This window comes from Urocampus carinirostris, chromosome 2, assembly GCF_059441175.1.
Source record: "Urocampus carinirostris isolate Australia breed hairy pipefish chromosome 2, RoL_Ucar_1.0, whole genome shotgun sequence".
NCBI lineage: Eukaryota > Metazoa > Chordata > Actinopteri > Syngnathiformes > Syngnathidae > Urocampus > Urocampus carinirostris.
This window is the reverse complement of record NC_142350.1, coordinates 65,288,910-65,305,650: the sequence shown is the minus strand read 5'-3', so window position 1 is coordinate 65,305,650 and position 16,741 is coordinate 65,288,910. Positions and strand designations below refer to the sequence as shown.

The window sequence follows — 16,741 nt, the reverse complement described above, 5'->3', positions numbered from 1 at the left end:
AACCGAGGTTCCGCTGTATATTGAAATTCTCGTGCTTAGAGATGCTCGTACATGAGGGTTCTACTGTAGTTAATATACATTCATGACTCGTCTAGACTGCACTGAGCCCTTACCCATCATTGATCTGGACCAGGATGGCGCGGTAGAGTTGATGTTGCGGGGTGTCGGACTCCGGGCCACAAGGGTGTATGAAAGGGTGGATGGCGGCCAGCAGGAAGCCCTGCTGGTAAAGATCTTGCAGCTGTTCCGGGAGCTCTCTAACCGACGATAAACGCAGCGTGGAAGTCCCTCCTTTAAAACAAAAACAGGGAATCAGTCAGAGCCAACCATGACACCATCGCTTTGTCTATGAATCAATAGTCTAAGGAAATGCACAGTGAGAACTGCAATAACTGGGTCATTGTCGTTCATTGGTATTCATAACCAATGTTCTTTGTAATTTTCCGCGGGTCTGAGCGTTCGCACAAAGTCGGTGAGCAGCGCTTGAAACAACAGTGAGCAACAGCAATCCCAAGTATGGCAACTAAGTCATTATCAAACATGTCCAAAACTTGACATCACGTTACATTTTGCTGAGTTTCCGGCAATGCAAAATTATTTTTCTCTTTTGAATGAATTGACTCATGTACTATTGCAAAGGTTGTACGGCCTACAAACGTCGTTTGTTCTTACAATTCTTTCACAAGATATCCATTTCTTTTTTTTTCCTGATATATTTTGTCGCATAATATTAACATTTTTGGGGGCTTATTTAGTCGGTTGTAAGATACAGAATTGTACTTAATCACATTTTTGAGTGGAAGTACAATGTTGGCAACAAGATTCACTTGATATCATTGGAAATTATTTGAATACAACACAAACTTTTTCTACTTTTTCATTTTTTCTATTCCCCCCTTCCTTTAAGTCATTTTGTGCATAGTTTTACATAACATTTGGTCATGTTGGGATTAAAGAAGCAAAAACAACCCAAAGAGCCGTTTAGGACCCAATAGAGCCGGTTCCTTTTAGTGAGCCGAGCCGAAGAAGCCGTTTTTTTCCGTAGTTTTTTTCCTACCTTTTTTGAAATTCCTTTAAAAAAAAAAAATATTTTTTCCGAGCTGTTACTTTTTTCTTTTTGTTCTCTATTTACTTTTTTCCTACATTTCTTTCTTTTCTTTTTTTCTGTCTTTTTTCTAAATTTTTCCTTCTTTTTTCACTTTTGTTTCTTTTTTTCTCAGCTTTTCACTACTTTTTCATATTTTTTTTCTTTTTTGTTCTATTCCCCCCTTCTTTTAAGTCATTTTGTGCATCATTTTACATAATATTTGGTCATGTTGGGATTAAAGAAGCAAAAACAACCCGAAGAGCCGTTTAGGACCCGAAAGAGCCGGTTCCTTTTAGTGAACCGAGCCGGAGAAGCCGGTTCCCCGACAAACTCTACTAACTTTACTCAACTTCCTTCGACTCGACTTCAAAATACCGCATTAAGGACACAACGTCAGGGGAACTCGTGTATTTTTACCTTCATGCACTGTAACTTTAACTTGAGTCGCTTCTTAATTAGTAATTTCGAGCCCTGATTTTTGTGCACTGGCTAGATTTTCTTGTGCGCAGAGAATGTGCGAGCAGTGCGCAATTGCTTAGAGGGAACACTGTTCACGACATTGAAATAAAAAGCATTCCCATTACTGAAGGACTGCCGAAATGCTTAAATGTCTTTGGCTGACATTCTTGAGCACGGATCTGCAGCTGGAGCAGCAGTTAACTGTAATTAAAAGCGTCCTACTCAAATAGGACAAATAAAAGATCCGCCCGATTTGCAATTCAGATCGCAAAGTGATTAAGAATTCACTTCAGGTTGGTTTTGCTAAATTAGCCTCGGCGCTCCAGACCTAATCGGAGGAGATCAAAATCCAATCAGCGCTGATTGCTGACGCCGCACGTGCGCTCGGCGGTCCGAGGGCGCTAGCGTTAGCGGCGGCTAACGAGCCGCGATCCGTTAATGACGTCGGATGAAAACATGATAGCTGCTCCTTCTCAGAGATAGGACTCTAGAGCCCAAATTCAGAACTCTTTGCGCGGTTAAGCTAACGCCTCGTGTCAAATTAAAGGCGTAGAGAGGCCATAGCTCAAGGGCGTCACTCATTTGAACTCGGGGGCCGCACGATAGAACAAACATTCTGTCGGGGGCCGGACGAGTAGATTAAAGAGAAAGAAAAAGAGATAAAGAAATAAGAGAAAGAGGGAGGGAAAAGGAGAGAGGGCGGGACAAAGAAAGAAAAAGAGAGAAGGAGAGAGCGTGAGAAACAAAAGATAAAAAGTCATGAGAGAGGGGGAAAAGAAAGGGAGAGGAAGAAAGAAATCCAAAGAGAACTAGAAAAATAGAAGGAGAGAAAAGAAAGCGCGAAGAGTAGGAAGAGAGAAAAAGAAAAGAGAGAAAAGGAAAAAAGGACGTTAGAGCAAAAGAGGTTAAAAGACACAGAAAGAGACAAATGGCAACAAAGGAAGAGATAAAGAGAGACACAAAAAGTGAAAGAGACAGAGACAGAGTGGGAGAAAAGGGGTGGAAAAGAGAAAAAAGAAAGAAAGAAAGAGAAAGAAAGAAGGAAAGAAAGACATATAGAAAGAAGGAAAGAAAGAAAGACAGAAACAAAGAAAGATAGAAAGACAGAAACAAAGAAAGAAAGAAAGCAAGAAGGAAAGAAAGAACGACAGAAACAAAGAAAGACAGAAACAAAAAAGAAAAAAGAGAGAAAGAAAGAGAGAGATAGAGAGAAATAAATACAAGTACAGTGTCTTTGTGAGAGGTACCTGGCTTTGGCAACATCAAGTTGACATATTTCAACCTGCAGCTTGTTTTTCTCTTGTGCTTCTCTGAGTGTTGTCCCGCGGGCCGGATTCAATCCCTTAGCGGGCCTGATCTGGCCCGCGGGCCGCCTGTTTGACACCTGTGCCATAGCTAATGCGGGTAGCATTTACCGGCAGTGATTTTCGACCACTGCACCATGACAGCTTATCTGCTGCACCAGCTTAAGAAAGCCAAGTCCTCTTAATTGGGTTGGAAATGACTTTTGCATGGAGTCACATGCGTATCATCGGAAAGTTGAAGGTCAAAATCAACTTAGCGTGTACGGATCACGTAACTAAAATTACCGTAAATTCCGGACTATAGAGCGCACCTGATTATAAGCCGAACACACCACATTTCAAGAGGAAAGCAGATTATGTACCTACACAAGCCGCACCTGTATATAAGCCACATGGCGCCCACATTGAAAAATGGTAACACAAAATCAACCCGGACCCGACTTTAAGTCTCGCGATTGTAACTGAATATCCTTCATTAATGTACACAGTCCAAAAATCACAGCCGGCTAAATGAACGTAAAATGATAGCGGTACTTGAGGTTTGATGCAGACCAGCAGAGTCCAGGTCCCGTTGAAAATAATCCAAAGAAAAAAGTGTATATTTCCAAAGGTAAGGGTGGGAAAAATATATATCCACTATTGTCCACCGTGTCCACAAACACTCACCTTTACCGGTCCCCACTTCCCGTCAGCCCGCGTTTGATACACCCTTTCTTTTTAATTCGCCCGTCCAAAACATATCAGAATAAGTGTTCAATATGAATACAAATAAATACATTACAAAAATACACAGTTGCAGATACATCTTATACATGGTTACACATATTTACAAAAAAAGACGGTACACCGAGAGAGTTTTCAAAGCTTTAATAATGATAATATAACTTTCATCCCAAACGGTGCCTGTGACAGGTAGCAACACGCTAGCAACACGCTCACAAGTAAACGGGTCTGTTAAAAAACATTCCGTACTTGTAAAAATCACGGTAAACCGTCCTCTACAACTGAAGCCATCAAAGTCGTCTTCCTCAGTGTCGGAAAGAAACAGAGTCATATAGACGTCGTCCCACGCTCCCATCCACTCCTGATTCTGTGTCCTCCTCCCCGTCACGCAGCAGACCAGCTTTTCGGAACCCGTTGGTGATGGTGGTTTTTTTTATGCTGCCCCACGCTGTCAGGATCCACTCGCAGACTTGCGAAAAAGTTGCCTTTTGCATGCAGCCAGTTTTCGTGAAAGATTTCTTGCCGCTAGTCAAGCCAAGAAGTTGCAGTCTTCCTCCACGCATATATTCCAGCGCTCTAAATCTTACCTTTTGTACTCGAGCGCGGCTGGCGGCCGTTAGAAAAATGACATCGATTGGCCGCTTCGCTGAATAAGCCGCAGGGCTGAACATTTGGGAAAAAAGTAGCGGCCTATAGTCCGGAATTTACGGTACACTAAAAATATAGTAATATAAACATCACAATCCAATAATAAATTAATGTATACACTAACTTAATAAAGCCAAATTCATTTTAAACTATAATGCATTGTAGTTACTATATTGTTCTCTAGTTCTGCCATACTAAACATATTGTGCAGAAGTCTGGGGCAATAATTACAGAAGTTCACTACAGACCCTTTTTATACCCCAAAAATGTGCAATCAGAACCATACACAGGGTAGGATATCGAGATCATACTCATATTTTATTCCTGCTGTCCAAATTCTCAAAATTAGATGATTTAGTACAATCTTTCACGTCATCTCGCTTTGCAATGCTAGGTAGCTCCATGTGTGTGACAATACTGAAACTGGATTCTAAATCTAGTGTCATTTTGTGTACAGACGCTACCGACCATTCGACTTACGGAAAACTGGTAGATACAAAGACTTTTTCGGGGCGTGGAAAAATGTCCAGACATTGCTGTGAATTAGATTTTGTATTGTGTGCACCATTTTCTGAGTAGAGGACAGTACTGTAGTGCTTCTTTCCGCCGCTACCGGCGTGTGGCGCTGTGAGAGCTTACCCAGCATCCACCCTGAAGAAGAAATCCGAATTCCCGTTCATTGTTCATGCGTAAACATACTATACTGTATTTCTAGCGCGGTAAGAACGTTGACATTTTTATTGTTAAATATCTCCTGCATCTATTCAATATGGTTGGTGTAAAGTATCGAGAAGAGGCGAGCCGTTTCATTTGAAACTAAAGTGGAATAAGAAAGCTTGATGCGGTTGAGAAAATGGTTGGATTGTTTTTTTTTCGGCCACTCTTTTCCAAGGTGGAGGCCCGTTTGAAGTTCATCTTCCTAAAGTAAGTTAAACTTAACTTTATTTATCTTTGTAGAGCATATTATTCGATGAAATATTTTATTTTAAATAATTTATTTTTCTAGTACAAAACAATACAGGTTACTCATACAAGTCTTAGACATACTTGTGTAACGAGTGTAATAATAACTTTTGTTTTATTGAAATTCCTGCTGAAATATGTGTATAGTTTTTGGTAAGTGTCCTGGAATGATGAATCCAACAGTGCCACCTGCTGGTATGGGGTAGGGTTTGTTTTGGCTTTTGACATGTGACCGGAAGGCGGGGTTTTGTTGGCAGTCTACAGAGCGAGCTGCCAACGGTAAGACACATCTTTTGGTGCTCCACAAAAAAAGTTAATTTTAAACATTATAACCACAGCTGACAAATCTCTCAACATGCACAGTATTGTGATTGATGTTGTCAAGCTGTTTGTATTTATTTTCATTTTGTTTCTGTTGTGCAAAAATGTTAATTCCCCTTATAGAGATCAAAGCCAGCAGAGAAGCTAATGTTGTGACTCATTTCATCTGCAGGTAAATTGTATCCGTTTTTATACTCATTATTGTTCTTATTTATATTTTCTCATATATATAAAAAGGATGATTTTGGTTAAAATTCAGACTAAAGAAAAATATGTTGAATGCATTGTAAACGTTAAAAAAACACTATACGATCTCTTGTTAAAATGGATGTAAAATATATTGTGATATTCTAAAATGTATTTTTTGTAAATCGAAAAGAAAGCTCTTTGATATGCTTTGGGCAGTCTACAGAGCGAGCTGCCAACGAGATCAAATAGATCAAAGCCAGCAGAGAAGCTAATGTTGTGACTCATTTCATCTGCAGCAACTGTAATAAAAACCTCATCATCCAGTCCAGCGTAAATGTGGATCTTTGGTGGGACAGGTACACTGCGGTTACACTCATATAAACCTTAATCATACAAATTATAGCACTAAAGCAATTTACAAATTCAAAGTATGAACGATCGTCCGGAACCTAACTCGTTCGTAAGTAAGGCAGCGTCTGTATTCTAAAACTCTTTAAATTGATAAAAAAGTGACTTTTGAGGTTTCATTTAATGACAACGAACAACCTCCAAACTTCTAAAAAAGGATAATTGTCTCCAGCAGGCAAGAGACAAGCTTCCATCCCCGCACGTCCTCTCAGGAAGCAAATCTCCGACCGAAGTAACATAAGAAGAAGAAAAACGATGTCCTCGGGGGACGTAAGCCAGCGCCTGTCTATAAATAATCCACCCCCCCTCCTCCCGACCCCCAATTTCTCAATCAGAGTGTCCTACTGCACCACAATGCTGTCGCTTCAGAAGCTAACAGGCGTGAAGGAATTAACACAAAGAAATAGGCCGCCGTGGAAAATGACTGAAACCGACTCCCCCTCCTCCGTTTCCATCTTCCCGCACCGCCGGCGCATTAATCCTTCCGTGATCCCTAATTTGGTTTTCTTGCCTTCGGTGCGAGAAGAACCCCTGGTGGACGGGGAGCCATGGCGGCGCGGCGAGGATCAGAGCAGGAAGCGAAAAAGCAGGGAAGAGTAAATACGCGGCGCTTTCAATTAGCCGTGAAAACATAGCCGCGGGACGCTTCTTTTCCCGAGTGGGCGCTAATCACTCTGGGAGTCGCTATTAATCTCGTCTTTGGAAAACACACAGTCGCCATATTTCATCATCGTCCGTCATAGGTGCGAAGCGGGAGAGCAATTTTTGCAGTGTCGGTGTCAGCCAAGATGCGGACTCGATGTACGAATGACGGCTCTTAATATACACAGGGCAAAAGGCAATACCATAAATTCCAGACTATAGAGCGCACCTGATTATAAGCCGCAGCCACCACATTTTAAGAGGAAAACCAATTTTGTACATACACAAGCCGCACCTGTATATAAGCCGCATGCGCCCACAAAGACAAAATTAACCCAAACCCGACTTCAAGTCCCGCGATTGAAACTAAATGTCCTTCGTTAAAGTCCACAGTCCAAAAATCACAGACGGCGAAATGAACGGAAAATGATACCGGTGCTTAAGATTTGATGCAGACCTGCAGAGTCCGGGTCCCGTTGAAAGTAATCCAAGGAAAAAAGTGTATATTTCCAATGGGAAGGGTGGGAAAAATATATCAGATGAACACATTTACTCACGCAACTCCTTTTTCTTTAACCAACTTTTTACCCCCCTCTTCTTTCCTTGTCTGTCCTTGTTGGGTGTCCTCAGGTCAGACCAGTTGACAAACCACTGATCTAAAAAATGTTTTGATACCATCAGATTGACAACATGATCCCCTCCAGTTATTATAGATTTTGATTACTGTAAATTCCGGACTATAGAGCGCACCTGATTACGAGCCGCACCCACCACATTTTAAGAGGAAAACCGATTTTGTACATACACAAGCCGCACCTGTATATAAGCCGCATGCGCCCACATTTAAACGTGTAACACAAACACAAAATTAACCCAAACCCGACTTCAAGTCCCGCGATTGAAACTAAATGTCCTTCGTTAAAGTCCACAGTCCAAAAATCACAGACGGCAAAATGAACGGAAAATGATACCGGTGCTTAAGATTTGATGCAGACCTGCAGAGTCCGGGTCCCGTTGAAAGTAATCCAAGGAAAAAAAGTGTATATTTCCAAAGGTAAGGGTGGGAAAAATATATCAGATGAACACATTTACTCACGCAACTCCTTTTTCTTTAGCCCACTTTTTACCCCCTCTTCTTTCCTTGTCTGTCCCTCACCTTTAGCGGTCCCCACTTAAACTCGGGACCCCGCGTTTGTTCCGCCCCTCCTTTTTCATTCACCCGTGCAAAACATATCAGAATAAGTGTCTAAAATAAATACAAATAAATACATTACAAAAATATACAGTTGCAAATACATATTATACATGCACATATTTACAAAGAAAGACGGTACACCGAGAGAGTTTTCAAAGCTTTAATAATAATATTATAGCTTTGACAGGGCAGTTAATGGTAGCAACCCTCGAGCGCCGCTGGCGGCCGTTAGAAAAATTAAATAAATTGGCCGCATCACTGTATAAGCCGCAGGGTTGAAAGTTAGGGAAAAAAGTAGTCGCTTATAGTCCGGAATTTACGGTAATTAACTTCATTTCAGAAAGTTAAATATTTTGTGTACACATGTAAATATAACCTAAATCATAACAGAAGGCCTGAAAGGGAGTGGGACAAGGAAAACTGATTAAATCCCACCCCCTTTTCTCTGATATACAAAACTTAAAGCTATTTAAATTAAAATTCTTGCCACTTTTGTTGAACTGTCATAGAAAACTGAAAAAAAGAAAGTGAGAAAGAGAAAGATCAAAGAAAGACGGAGAGAGATAGAGAGAGAACAAGAGGGAGCATGAGAAAGAGAGAGATAAATAAAGGGAGTGAGAAAGAGAAAAATGAGAAAAGGAGATATAAAAAAGGGAAAGAAAGAGACAGGGGATAAAGTAAGAGAGAAAAAAAGAAAAAAGGAAGAGAGAAGTAGAGAAAGATAGAGAGCAAAGGGGAGAATAACAGAGGGAAAGGAAAGAGAGCAAGAAAGTGAGAGGATTGGACAGAGAAAGAGAGAGGCAGTGAAAAGGAAAAGAGCAAGAAAGACAGTGAAAGAAAAAGAGAGTGAGGACGACAGTAAAGAAAAATAGAGAGTAAAAGAAAATACAAAAAAAGAGAGAAAGAAAGAAATACTACATTTGCTTTGCGAGTGGTCCCTGGACATCAAGGGGACATATTCCAAATTTGAAAGAAAACGGCAGTGAAAAGAAAACGAGATATAAAAAAGGGAAAGAAAGAGACAAGGGGAGAAAGTAAGAGAAAAAAGACAGAAAAAGTTAGAGAGAGAAAAAGAGAGAAAAAAAGGAAGATAAGTAGAGAAAGATAGAGAGAGCAAAAGGGAGAAAAAGAGAGGGAAAGGAAAGAGAGCAAGAAAGAGAGAGAGTAAAGAGAAATTGAGAGAAAAAGAAAATATAAAAAGAGAGAAAAAAGAAAGAAATACTACATTTGCTTTGCGAGTGGTCCCTGGACATCTAGTGGACATATTCCAAACTCTCTGTGTTGTCTTGCGGGCCGGATTAAAACCCTTGGCGGGCCTGATCCGGCCCGAGGGCTGCTTGTTGGAAACCTATGCCTTAAGCTGTAGGAACCATGATACAGTATACCAAATTGACACCGTGCCAGGTGTTACTTGTAACACCTCTAGTGTGAAATTTTCTAGTTCGACATCAAACCGCAATAGATGAAAAGGAGGCAACCATGACAACCAAGACTTAATCATCCTGAATGTTATTCTTGCTGTTCTCATCATCAGTGTTGGGCACGTTACTTTAAAAAAATGAATTACCATAAATTCCGTACTATAAACCGCCACTTTTCCCCCAAACTTTCAACCCTGCGGCCAATTTATGTCATTTTTCAGTGCAAAAGGTAAGATTTAGACCGGCGGAATATATGCGCCGAGGAAGACTGCAACCACATACCCTCATCATGCCAATTGCAAAAAGAAAGGCACATGACGCAGCTTTCAAGCTAAAAGCAATCGAGCAGTCCGATAAAGAAGGAAACAGAGATACTGCACGTAAATTTTATTTTGAAAGATCAAAGCGGCGCTGCCACGAGCGGCTGCCTTTTCCAGCAGCTGCCCTATTCTTTTATTGTCTGCTCCTATCTTCGGTGTTTTTTCTTCTCGTTTTGACAACTACACTATGGATTACTTCTATCCTATGGACATGGGTTTTAGCACACAAAAATGCGTGTATTCAAGTAATCAACTCCTTGCCCTGAAGAATTCTCGTGCCGGCGTGATGAAGGGGCCTATCGTGGAAGAAGAGCCTGAGCTAGCGAAGCGGTTAGCGGCGTTATAAGTCTTCGGTACCATCCGTAATCATGGTAAATGCGAACTCACGACCAAATAAGATCATCGAGTGCTGGTGGAAAACGTCGAAGCGCACAGGGAGCGCAGTTGCTGTGTTTTGCGGAAACGGGGCTCACGTTTAGCATTCCGGACGCTAACGTGTAGCCACCCGGAGCTACCCGGAGCTATCCGGTTTCAACGCCGCTATACACAAAAGCCGGGGGGGAATCGGAGAGGAGGCGGACTTGCTAACACGAGGTGGTGTATCCCTGGATTTTCACAAAGAAAAAATTTCCATCTGCCGCAGGGATGTCGAATTTTTGGACTGGCCTGACGTCATCCACTTCGCTACAAGCACCCCACGGGCATCATGTTCATCTGTTAATAAACAACGGGGTAGACTGCTGGAAGTGTGAATTTCCCTACGGGGATGAATAAAGTATCTATCTATCTATCTATCTATCTTTGCAAGCGTGTTGCTAGCGTGTTTTTGAATAAGGGAGCGTGGTCTATAGGACAAAGTCTCTTTCTTCTACTGGGGAAGACGACATTGATGACGTTGTTATAAGGAGGAAGATGAGGACGGTGTACCGTGGTTTGAACAAGTACGATATGATTTCTTAACAGAGCTGTTTACTGTGTTGCGAGCGTGTTGCTAGTAGCGTTTTGCTACCCTTCACAGGCACGGTTTGGGATGAAAGTTATAATATTATTATTAAAGCTTTGAAAACTCTCTCGGTGTACCGTCTTTCTTTGTAAATATGTGTAACCGTGTATAATATGTATTTGCAACTATATATTTTTGTAATGTAAGCAAATGAGAAAGAAGGGGCGGGGCAAACGCGGGCTGACGGGAAATGGAGTAAAGGTGAGACTTGTTTTTGGACGCGGCCGACAATAGTGGTTATATATTTTTCCTACCCTTACCTTTGGAAATATACACTTTTTTCCTTGGATTACTTTCAACGGGCACCCGGACTCTGCAGGTCCGCATCAAACTTTAAGTACCAGTATTTTGCCGGCTGTGTTTTTGGACTGTGTCGGGTATGGGTTGATTTTGTGTTTGTGTTGCATTTTTTCAGTGTGGGTGCATGCAGGTGCTGTTTGTGTATGTACAAAATCGGTTTTCCTACTGAAATGTGGTGGGTGCGGCTTATAATCAGGTGCGCTCTGTTATGTGTTCTACGGACGAATCAAAAAGAAGGGGCGGAGCAAACGCGGGCTGATGGCAATTGGGGTATAATATGTATTTGCAACTGTATATTTTTGTAAGGTATTTATTTGTATTTATTTTGGACCCTTATTCTGATAAGTCTTGCACTGACCAATTAAAAAGAAGGGGCGTAACAGACGCGGGGGATGACGGGAAGTGGGGACCGGTAAAGGTGAGTGTTTGTGGACACGGCAGACAATAATGGATATATATTTTTCCCACCCTTACCTTTGGAAATATACACTTTTTTTCTTTGGATTACTTTTATCGGGACCTGGATTCTGCAGGTCTGCATCAAATGTTAAGTACCGGTATCATTTTCCGTTCATTTTGCCGGCTGTGGTTTTTGAACTGTGTGTTTATGTTCAATCAAAATCGCGGGACTCAAAGTAGGGTTTGGGTTAAGGTTTCAATGTAAACTTTCAACACCAGAATTTTAAACCAAGGGTATATTTTCAATTAAGGTTTCAACTTGTATAATAGATTCCTTTGAAGATTATAGATTCAAGTGAAAAATTCTAGTCTACTGCACGTCTCCCTTGTTTGTTATAGACACGCGTGGGACCAAATTTGGGTTTCAAGGCAGGGATTGGGTTTTTTTACCAAAGGTTAGGGTTTTTAACTATAATAGGGCTTTAAATTGTAGTTTGGTTTTTAGACTGTGTTTGACTAGGTGTCTAAGGTTGTTTCTTGGGTTTTCTAATCCGGTAAAGTATTCAGATCAGTATTTTAGACAGGGGATTAAGGTTTCAATGTAAACTTTCAACACCAGAATTTTAAACCGGTGTATTTTCAATTAAGGTTTCAACTTGTATATTAGGTTCCTTTGAAGGTTATAGATTCAAGTGAAAGATTCAAGTCTACTGCACGTCTCCCTTGTTTGTTATAGATACGCGTGGGACCAAATTTGGGTTTCAAGACAGGGATTGGGTTTTTTACAAAGGTTAGGGTTTTTAACTATAATAGGGCTTTAAATTGTAGTTTGGTTTTTAGACTGTGTTTGACTAGGTGTCTAAGGTTGTTTCTTGGGTTTTCTAATCCGGTAAAGTATTCAGATCAGTATTTTAGACTGGGGATTAAGGTTTCAATGTAATCTTTCAACACCAGAATTTTAAACCGGTGTATTTTCAATTAAGGTTTCAACTTGTGTATTAGGTTCCTTTGAAGGTTATAGATTCAAGTGAAAGATTCAAGTCTACTTTGGTGCTAGGTCCTTAGCTTGACCTTGATGCTTTGATGCTAGCTTGGCCATCTGAGAAGGTCCTTAGCTTGGCCTGTAGCAAGGCTTTGATGCTAGGTCCTTAGCTTGGCAGCAAGGCTTTGATGCTAAGTCCTTAGCTTGGCCTTTGGCTTTGATGCTATGTCCTTAGCTTGGCCTGATGCTATGTCCTTAGCTTGGCCTGATGCTAAGTCCTTAGCTTGGCCATCTTGGCCTTTTGATTTTTGCATTCCGGAGATGGAATAAGAGCTTGCTCTGTCCACTCCACGCATCGGCCTGGTATTGCAGTACCTCCGGGAACGGTGCATTCGCAATGATCGCAGCAAGGCTTTAGGGCTAGGACCTTAGCTTAGCCTTTTGGCTGAGAGTAAGTGTCCCGGCTCCTAGGCTTTGTAGCGTTTAATGAACTGACCGATAACGGATAATGGATAATGAATAACGAAGATAGAACAATAACCCTTAAAAAACCCCCGCACGTCTCCCTTGTTTGTTAATTTATTTTGTCTTTTTATTAGCATATTTGGTATTGGAGTAATCCAAAAGACATTGAAAGTAATCCAGTTAAAGTAACCCTACCCAAACCTGATGGCAAAACAGCAAAAATAGAGGCTTTTCCGTCTGACAGGAAACAAATTGGTTTTCCGTGAAATTGTGTTAGCGCAGAGTCAGACAGGAGCATTAAACACAGCGAGGCTGGGGGGGGGGGTTGTTTATATGGATGCAGCAAGAGGACTCCGTCGCCAGCCCCGGGGTCTGGACTCCCAAGGACTGATGGAGTGAGGGCTCCTAATCAAAGATGGCAGCAAACAATCTGAGGGGGAAATTGGACCTAGGGGTGGCGTGACGCCACCCGCCGTGTTTGTCTGCACTGATATTACCCGTTGTGACATTGTTGTGTATATTGACCTTTGCTGTAGGCTGTTTGTTGTCATAACTGCTGCTTTTTCTGTCCTGGGTTTCGCTCTCAAACGTAACCCGAAACCAATGTTCCCTCTAATTTTCCACGGGTCTGAGCGTTCACACACAGTCGGTGAGCAGCACTTGAAACAACAGTGAGCAACAGCAATCCCAAGTGTGGCAAGATAATTAATGATCAAACATGTCCAAAACTTGACAACCATGACACCATCGCTTTGTCTATGAATCAATAGTCTAAGGAAATGCACAGTGAGAACTGCAATAACTGGGTCATGTCGTTCATTAGTTTTCATGACCAATGTTCCCTGTAATTTTCCACGGGTCTGAGCGTTCACACACAGTCGGTGAGCAGCGCTTGAAACAACAGTGAGCAACCATAATCCCAAGTGTGGCAAGATAATTAATGATCAAACATGTCCAAAACTTGACAACCATGACACCATCGCTTTGTCTATGAATCAATAGTCTAAGGAAATGCACAGTGAGAACTGCAATAACTGGGTCATTGTCGTTCATTAGTTTTCATGACCAATGTTCCCTGTAATTTTCCACGGGTCTGAGCGTTCACACACAGTCGGTGAGCAGCGCTTGAAACAACAGTGAGCAACCATAATCCCAAGTGTGGCAAGATAATTAATGATCAAACATGTCCAAAACTTGACAACCATGACACCATCGCTTTGTCTATGAATCAATAGTCTAAGGAAATGCACAGTGAGAACTGCAATAACTGGGTCATTGTCGTTCATTAGTTTTCATGACCAATGTTCCCTGTAATTTTCCACGGGTCTGAGCGTTCACACACAGTCGGTGAGCAGCGCTTGAAACAACAGTGAGCAACCATAATCCCAAGTGTGGCAAGATAATTAATGATCAAACATGTCCAAAAGTTGACAACCATGACACCATCGCTTTGTCTATGAATCAATAGTCTAAGGCAGGGGTGTCAAACTCATTTTAACTCGGGGGCCACACGATAGAACAAACATTCTGTCGGGGGCCGGACTAGTAGATTAAAGAGAAAGGAAAAGAGATAAGAGAAAGAGGAAGGGAAAAGAAGAGAGGGTGTGACAAAGAAAGAAAAAGAAAGAGAGGGAGAGAGCGTGAGAAACAAAAAGAGATAAAAAGTCGTGAGAGGGGGGGGAAAGAAAGGGAGAGGAAGAAAGAAATCCAAAGAGAAATAGAAAGACAAAAGGAGAGAAAAGAGAAAAGAAAGCGCTAAGGGTAGGAAGAGAAAGAGAAAAGGAAAAAAGGAAGTTAGAGCAAAAGAAGTTAAAAAGACACAGAGAGAGAAAAAGAAAGAAAGAAAGAGATTGAGAGAGAGTGAGAGAGAAATAAATGCAAGTACAGTGTCTTTGTTCGAGGCACCTTTCTTTGGCAACATCAAGTTGACATGTTTCAACCTGCAGCTTGTTTCTCTCTTGCGCTTCTCTGAGTGTTGTCTCGCGGGCCGGATTCAATCCCTTAGCGGGCCTGACCTGGCCCGCGGGCCGCCTGTTTGACACCTGTGGTCTAAGGAAATGCACAGTGAGAACTGCAATAACTGGGTCATTGTCGTCCATTAGTTTTCATAACCAATGTTCCCTGTAATTTTCCGCGGATCTGAGCGTTCACACACAGTCGGTGAGCAGCGCTTGAAACAACAGTGAGCAACCGTAATCCCAAGTGTGGCAAGATAATTAATGATCAAACATGTCCAAAACTTGACATCAAGTTACATTTTGCCGAGTTTCCGGCAATGCAAAATTATTTTTCTCTTTTGAACGAATTGACTCATGTACTATTGCAAAGGTTGTACGGCCTACAAACGTCGTTTGTTCTTACAATTCTTCCACAAGATTTCTATTTCTTTTTATTTCCTGATATATTTTGTCGCACAATATTAACATTTTTGGGGGCTTATTTAGTAGGTTGTAAGATACACAACTGTACTTAATCACATTTTTTAGTGGAAGTACAATGTCGACAACACGATTCACTTGATATAATGGAAAATTATTTGAATGTAACACAAACTTTTTCTTCTTTTTTCCGTGTTTTTTTTTTTCTACTTTTTCATTTTTTCTATTCCCCCCTCCCTTTAAATCATTTTGTGCATAATTTTACATAATTTTTGGTCATGTTGGGATTAAAGAAAACAAAACAACCCGAAGAGCCGTTTAGGACCCAATAGAGCGGTTCCTTTTAGTGAGCCGAGCCGAAGAAGCCGGTTCCCCGACAAACTCTACTAACTTTACTCAACTTCGTTCTACTGTACTTCGACTCGACTTCAAAATACCGCATTCAGGACACAACGTCAGGGGAACCCGTGTATTTTGACCTTCATGCGCTGTAACTTTGACTTGAGTCGCTTCTTAATTAGTAATTTCGAGCCCTGATTTTTGTGCGCTGGCTAGATTTTCTTGTGCGCTGAGAATGTGCGAGCCGCGCGCAGGTTAGAGGGAACACTGCCCAAAAACTGAAATCCTAACTCAGACTCCATACCTGTCGCGCTCCAGGGCTCCATGCCCTTACAAACTGACGTATTTTCCCATACAAAATACAAAATAATCTTACTAATCTTACACCATATTTTTTTTTTCAAACGTGTTTATTTATGTTGTTTAACATGTCATATTGTACATGCAGGGTTGGGTAGGGTTACTCTAACTTGATTACTTCCAATGACTTTTGGAATACTCCAATACCAAATATGCTAATATTTATATAATAATATAGCGTAATAATCTGTGAAGCCTTGTGCATAGACACAAGAGACCTACCAGGCGTGAGAGAGCTGTCGAGTCGCCAAATGTGATAAACCTACTGAAGCATTGGAGCAGACTCACCATACAGGATGGCATGCTCTACAAAATAAGGAAAGATCCTCACATGGCCAAGAAAATCTTCCAGTTTGGGGTGCCTGACTCATTGAAACAGAAAGTCCTCCACGGTTTACATGACTCAGCAGGTCACCAAGGCCAGAACCGTACTTTGTCTCTGGTGAGGCAACGATTCTTCTGGAATGGCATGGAACGTGATGTTGTGAACTATGTCAAATCCTGTCAGCGTCGTATAGTAGGGCAAACACCGGAACCACACAACTGTGCTCCACAAAAGAAGTTAATTTTAAACATTATAACCCCAGCTGACAAATCTCTCAACATGCACAGTAATGTGATCGATATTGTCAAGCTGTTTAGGTTTATTTTTGTTTTGTTTCTGTTTTACTAAATATTAATTCCCCTTGTAGAGATCAAAGAGATCAAAGCCAGCAGAAAAGCTAATGTTGTGACTCATCCATTTGCAGGTAAATTGTACCCGTTTTGACACTCATTATTGTTTTTATTTCTAGTTTCTCATATACATTAAAAAGGATGATGTTGGTTAAAATTC

General features: G+C 41.3%; 1 protein-coding gene and 1 non-coding gene across 3 annotated transcripts in view; one reads left to right on the top strand and one right to left on the bottom strand.

Moving 5' to 3' along the window:
• The window catches only part of rftn1b (raftlin, lipid raft linker 1b), a 196,198-nt gene that overhangs the window by 80,377 nt on the left and 99,080 nt on the right, over window positions 1–16,741 (bottom strand). For both annotated transcript variants that reach the window (XM_088327529.1, XM_088327530.1), the window contains exon 3: window positions 114–291. In XM_088327529.1, coding sequence (XP_088183655.1) covers window positions 114–291 — 178 coding nt within the window. The remainder of the gene's footprint in view (window positions 1–113; window positions 292–16,741) is intronic.
• Window positions 12,564–12,761, top strand: LOC148373003 (U2 spliceosomal RNA). The gene has a single exon (XR_015849827.1). It is a non-coding gene; the product is annotated as a U2 spliceosomal RNA (small nuclear RNA).